Source organism: Prunus dulcis, unplaced genomic scaffold (genome assembly GCF_902201215.1).
Source record: "Prunus dulcis unplaced genomic scaffold, ALMONDv2, whole genome shotgun sequence".
In the NCBI taxonomy this organism is placed as follows: Eukaryota; Viridiplantae; Streptophyta; class Magnoliopsida; order Rosales; family Rosaceae; genus Prunus; species Prunus dulcis.
Window position 1 is genome coordinate 1 of NW_023010604.1, and position 6,772 is coordinate 6,772.

A 6,772-nucleotide genomic window follows, 5' to 3' on the forward strand; every position below is an offset into this window, starting at 1 on the left:
GAAGTTCCACACTCATGCCCACTGCCTCATTTCCGGGAGCTGCTCAAAACCATTTCGCACAAGAAGAAGGACTTATATATAACAAATCTAAAGACCTGAGTTTCGCTAGAAGAGGGGAAACCAAAGCCAATGGTTTTCTACAAAAGACTTGAATTGAAAATCAAGCAGTGACAAAACAAACAGGAAATCTAATCACACATTTAAAAATAAAGAGTATCGCTGATCGGCTATACCCTTGAATATATTCAAATATTTTAATATATTGCCGGACGGCTATACTCTTCGAATTTATACGAATATTTTATTCATATAGCCGCACGGCTATACCTTTCGAATGCATACAAATCTTTTAATAGCATTAGATACTGTACAGCCACATGGCTGTACTCGTGTTTCCTAAGTTTTTTAAAAATAGTATAAAGTACCAACTTTACTTGCTTGACATCTCAAACCTATGCGTTGGGTGTATCCATTTTTATTATACATAAACAGTATAACCGCACGGCTATACTGTTTTAAAAGAAAATTTAATCCCACAAATTTCGCCGGCACAGACCTGTGCCAACGTACTTTCATCGAGAGAGATTTTTTATATATTAATTTTTAAAATATCAAATTAGTTTCTTTACTTTTTTATTTTTGAATGGCCTACTTTTTTGATTTAATATATGTGATTAAGGAATATTTTAGCCTTTTTGAATTACTCTAATTAGTAATTATATTTTGATTATTATTTAATATGAAAGAAATTAAAGGAAAAGTCCACAAAATAATTAATTTCTATTTATTAAGTCTTTTGTGAAATCGTTTGGGTGTCCTAATTAAACTTCCCCGTAGCCCAAGAGCCCAATCCATTACTATTAGCCCATTACTCGAGTCTCTATGGTCTCCTTTTAATTTTTTACTTTTCTGGAGTTATTACCAATATAAAGATTTTAGCACTTTCACATTTAATAATATATTATACACGTACGCAAGTATTTCTCTCGTTTACTACATGTATTTTTTAGAAAAAATTCAATAAGAAACAAAATTCACGTATTATAATTTATACTTGCATATTATCTTTATTTTTTAACCAACAAAGACAACATTCCCCTTGTTCATAAGTTTCCACCAAAACAGCAGGATGCACAAGTGGATGCAAATGGGCAGCTTCCCTTGCAAGATCAACTTGAGACATGATAAAAATTGCTGTACACTCTCATCCAATCTCCACAACTTTAAAGCAGGAATGCAGTTCGAAAGTTTTACTACCAGCTTGATTATAACATCATCTTTCCTAATCGATTCACCAACACCACGATGCCTAACCTTTATGGCAACTACTATGAGGCTTCACATGTTGACCAGGGTACCTAAACCTTAAAGTAGCTCTCAATCGATGCACTTGAGCAATACTTCCAGATGCTACAGGTTTATCTTCAAAATTATCAAAAATCTTAGGGAGCTTGAGGCCAAACGCTGGTTCGATAGTTTTCTTGGTGTTCAAGAGCTTTGAGAGCTTGGTGCATGCATAAATCTCTTAGGAAGAGATTTATGCAAATTTGATGATTCAATTGCCAAAAGATATGGAAATATGATTCCATTGTTTTCAATGTGGGATTTTATAGTCCTGAGTCCTAACTGGAGGAGGAAGCACTGCGAAGCTGGTGGCTAAGTACCGGCCAGGCATGCCAATTTTGTCTGTGCTAGCTGGTGCCGGATAAAATACAGGGGTGTTTTCCCTCTTCTCAGAATCTTAGCTATGGCTCCATAAGAGCTTCTCATGCTGAGTCCACATAAGAGGTCATACGCTTTGCCATTGAATTTGCAAAGTCCCTTGCATTATTAATTAATGTGGTCCTATTAACCAATGTTTTGAAAGGCGAGGCGTTATATGCCAATGCCTAAAATGTAAAATAAGAATATAATTTTACCTAATTTACATAAGGCCAATGTCTAAAAAATAGGATGTAATTTTACAATCACACAACCAAAAAACCTCAAAATTACAAAACTATTATTAAATGCTTTTAAATTTTATTATTTCACTTAAAACTCATTCACAATAACTGCAATTGCACCATCAAACACAAAAATGACAGTTGTCCTAAACCAATGCCAAAATTACACGTTGTACAAATATAGGCCTTTACAAACACACATGAGGTTTACTTACTGTATGGCTGGAAATATGAAAAGAAAACAAACTAGCTGCAAATTGAAGCATGTAATTTTCTTTTTGATAGAAAATACATAATTCACTACATTCAAAAATCACTTTGTAAAAATTATCCCTTCCCTTCCAATCCCAATCCTGGCATTGGGGCTAGTATTTTCCATCATGGCTAACTAGTTCCAACTTCTAACCAAGCAAACCATCTAAAGAGTTTGACTGGTATATATGAACCAGAAAAGAAACAAAAGAGTTTTAACTTGGAAAATTAGTTTAGTTAACATAAAGATGGGTACTCAACACAAGTTCAATCAAGGAACAACAATATATATACCATTATCAGCCGCTATCCCAAAATAACACACTCCTCTCCAGAACATCAATGAATTGATAAAGTTTAGGCTCATTATTTCATCCTCAAACTAGAAGCCATTAGTATATATATTATACATTATGTGGGAAGTGAGACAAACCAACCTTTGATTTTAAATATTCTCTGTAGATAACCAATATTGAAGTCAATATCAATTGACTTAACCTATAATGGTCTATGTTTTGTCAAAGTTTCTGAAACCCAAAACAGTAGCCACGTTATCTATAGAAACATTTTCAAGCTAGGAGAGTCACGAGAAGGCACACCTAAATTTATATATTTGGCCTTCTATATACTGCAAGATGCCAAGTGATAGGAATACAAAGTTAATAAATCATCATGGATTAAGGGAAAAGTTCAAAAGACATAGCCAATTAAACAGAATTAATACCAGAGATTAAGGATGCAAGTGAGAAGGCCTTTTCACCTCCTGCCATACGCTCAACCACTGTAATACCTTTATGGTCGTTGAAGGTGCAGCAGTTCCAAATTTCATTGTCCACAAATGCATATTAATTTCACAGTGATTTTTTTATCAAAGGCAACAAAGCAGGATCCACTTCCTCTTTCGACAGTAAATTAACTATCAACTCCATTGTTGATGCATCTGCAGAAAAACCCTTCTCTACCATTGTTCGAATAAGTACCATCGCCCTTGATGTCTGTTTATTATGGATGAACCCTCGGATAATTGTGTTATAGGTGCAACCATCAGGAAAACAGCCTTTCTCTTCCATTTGGATAAGAAACTTTTCTGCTTCACTTGTTAGGCCCGCGATACAGAGTCCATTAATCATTATAGTGTATGTCTTCACATCAGGTCGAAGTCCTTTTGATGATAAACCACAAAAGAGATCCCTTGCAGATTCAATTTTTCCAGCTATGCACAAACCTTCAATAAGAATATTGTAAATCACAATATCAATATCCAACTTCTTCGCTTCCATCTCTCCAAACAATTGCATTGCCCTAGAAAGTTGTCGGTTTGTACACAGGCCATCCAGTAAAATAGAATAAGTTCGAACATTTGGAAGTTGGCCACAAGCTTGCATCTCAGAGAACAACTTTTGTGTATCCTGTATTCTACCTGCTTTGCCAAAACCATCCAGAAGAGTGTTATAGGTAACGGTATTTGCAACTAGTCCCTTATGAGACATATCCAGAAAAAGCATCATGGCCTCATCTATTTTTTTAAGCTTACAATATCCATTTATCAACGTGTTGTAACAAACAACATTAACCATCAAGCCCTTGCTAAGCATTAGTTCAAAAACATTTTGTGCCTTGCCTATTTCTCCTCGCAAACAGTAACCATCCATGAGTGAATTGTACGTAACTGTATCAGGATCAATATCTCTTTGAATCATCATCTCAACCACGCCTTCTGCTTCCACGACCATTCCCTCCTTACAAAGTGTGTCTACCAAGACATTGAACGTGAACACATCTGGAAAGATATTTTTACTCACCATTTCATTCAACAACCTTGTAGCTTCTTTCCACTCGCCTAATTTGCAAACTCCATTAATCAAGGATGTATAGGTAATGACATTTGGGGAAATACCCTTGCACATCATTTCTGAGAAGAGGTTTAATGCATCATCAACTAGTGTATCCTTACAAAGACTGTCGATGATTGTGTTATAGACAACTAGGTCAGGCTTGCAAACCCCTTCCTCCATCTTCCTGAGCAATTGAATAGCTGCACGGTTGTCACCCCTCATGCAAAAGCCCTTTATTAGTGTGCTGAAAGTAAAGACATCAGGCTGACAATTACCTGCCTTGATCATTTTATTGAAAAGTTCTACTGCCTGAACCACTCTATTCTCAAGAAGAAAGCCGTTGATCACAGTGGTGAAGGTAAAGACATTTGGTTCAAGACCAAGTTTGAAGAATTTTCCCAATACAGATAAACCGAACCCCATTTGGTTCAAATGACAATAACAATTAATGACAATGGTTAGGATATAAACATCATGTCCAATTCTCGACACACCCATTTGGTTATACAATGAGATGGCGGCTGAGTAATGTTTCAATTTTGCAACTTGACCCAATATTTGAGTGAAAAGAACAACTGAAGGCCGAGGACGCATTTGGAGCATTTTATCAAACACATTGAAAGCATCCTCAACATTTGTGATTTTGGGTGAGTCTCTCACTGGCTGGGCTAGTTTGGTTCTTGTAGATTTGATTGGTTTCGAAGGTTGAGAGTGAAAGAAAGCAAAGTAATTGTTGTCTAAAACAACAAGAGTGGAGTTAGAGTGAAGACAAGGCATACCTCTCCATCTCCGACTGCTGCAATAAAAAGAAGCAGCAGCTATATTCCGCATCATCATCTTCAGCATCTCAGTGAGTCAGTGAGTCTCAGCCAACCTTCAACATTTGGGAAGCGAGACCAAATCTCGAAAGGGAGCGGCGGAGCTCTCAAGTGCGTGGATGATGATCCAGTCGACAAAAACTTTGTTTCGATGAGTTTCGAATTAGATTTCCTTTCTAATTGCATTTAGGCAACAACTTCGAGAACAATGCTATGTCGGGAAAGGGTAGGGCTTTTCTTCTTTTTTTTTTCCGTCATTTTTACAAACAAAATTATTTCAGTGGGTTAATTGTTACCAATGACTTGTTACAACAAAAAAAAAAAAAAACCAACATGTTGTAAAGAAAGAAGAGTGGATGAAGCCCACATGCTCTAACATTCAACACCAAATCAAACCACACACCCATCAAACCAAACCACATACCTACCAAACCAAATCACACACCCACCAAACCAAATCACACACCCACCAAACCAAATCACACACCCACCAAACCAAGCCATTTGCTTTGCCTATAAATAGGCATTCTATTTGCTTGTAATGTAAGATGAAATGAGAAAAGATGAAGGGAAGGAAGAAAGAGGGTGAGTGTGTGAAGAGAAAGAGAGCAAAGAGAAATTCTCCTAGAGAGAAAATTAGGTGAGCATACATATTGTAAACACTAGAGTTGTAGCCATATTATGTTATGAATGAAAGGTTACTGTTGCTGCTCTCCTAGGACGTAGGCATAGCCGAACCTCGTTAAATGCTGTGTCTCATCTACTTTACGTGCAGTTCAATATTCGCTCATATCCCCGTTCATTTTATAACACGTTATCAGCACGAGAAGCTCTCAGGTATAATTTTTGTGTTGCACTATTATCTATACTACTAACCATTATGTTGATGTAAGGAAGAAAAGTAGTGGAGAAGTTGTGGTCTGCTAGAGAGATATACGAGCAAACCAACTGTAAGGATAAGCTCTATGCCTCTTAATTTTTCTATTATTTTATTATTTCTCTATATTTTTAGTGGTGGTTTTTATCCCCACATTTATTTTATTTATTGTATGGTGTAGGTTTATTACCCATACAACACTATCTATTTAAAAGGGTGGTGCGGGTTTATCGTCCACGCCTTTACTTTTATTTAAATGTATGGAGCAGAATTAGTGCCCATACAAGCACGTTTACTTTATCGCAAATTTACTTTTTCTTAAAGTATGATGTGGAATTAACCCTCATACTTTATGAATTTACTTTACCGCACATTTAATTTTATTTAAAGTATGATGTGGAATTAACCCTCATACTTTATGAATTTACTTTACCGCACATTTAATTTTATTTAAGGTATGGGGCGGGATTAACGTCCATACAGCAAGCAATTTAATTTATGAATTTACTTTACCGCACATTTAATTTTATTTAAAGTATGGTGCGGTTTTATCGTCCATACCAGTAATTTATTTACTAGCAATTTATTTTATGGATTAATTGTGCTGTATGATGAGTTTTTACAGTATGCAGATCAGGACCAGAAGTTCCTTGATCCTCATCATACAATTACATCAGGACTTGAAGATCCTTGATGATGATATTGATATGAGAGCTGGCAGTCTCTCCGGTACTATACATGTAAACAAGAGATCGGACTTGAAGATCCTTGATCCTTGACATGTAAATAAGGACCTAGAGTTCCTTGATGATGTAACAGTACCGTATTGGTTAAAAGTGCCGTACACATGAATATTAATTGTACTGGCAAATGTACTGCATATATAAATAGATATGTATTCATGACTTGATGAATAGTACTATTCACATGAATAGTGACGTATGCATAAATATTAACCATTTTGGGTAAACCGTCACTATATACAAAAGGGAACTTGCAGTTCCTTAAACTCATGGATGAGCAATTAAATGAGATGCCAGAAGT

General features: G+C 35.9%; 1 protein-coding gene across 2 annotated transcripts; it reads right to left on the reverse strand.

Annotated features, from left to right (window-relative positions):
• Positions 1–2,252: 2,252 nt before the first annotated feature.
• Positions 2,253–5,068, reverse strand: LOC117613764 (putative pentatricopeptide repeat-containing protein At1g12700, mitochondrial). Of its 2 annotated transcripts, XR_004583793.1 has the most exons (2): positions 2,923–5,068; positions 2,253–2,826 (listed from the first exon to the last, which is right to left on the reverse strand). XR_004583793.1 is itself a non-coding variant. In XM_034342336.1 (1 exon), the coding sequence occupies exon 1, from the start codon at positions 4,877–4,879 to the stop codon at positions 3,050–3,052; it is 1,830 nt and encodes a 609-aa protein (XP_034198227.1). In that variant the 5' UTR covers positions 4,880–5,068; the 3' UTR covers positions 2,782–3,049. The 2 variants fall into 2 exon arrangements, 1 of the variants encoding a protein (XP_034198227.1); XM_034342336.1 differs by having other exon boundaries at positions 2,782–5,068.
• Positions 5,069–6,772: the final 1,704 nt, after the last annotated feature.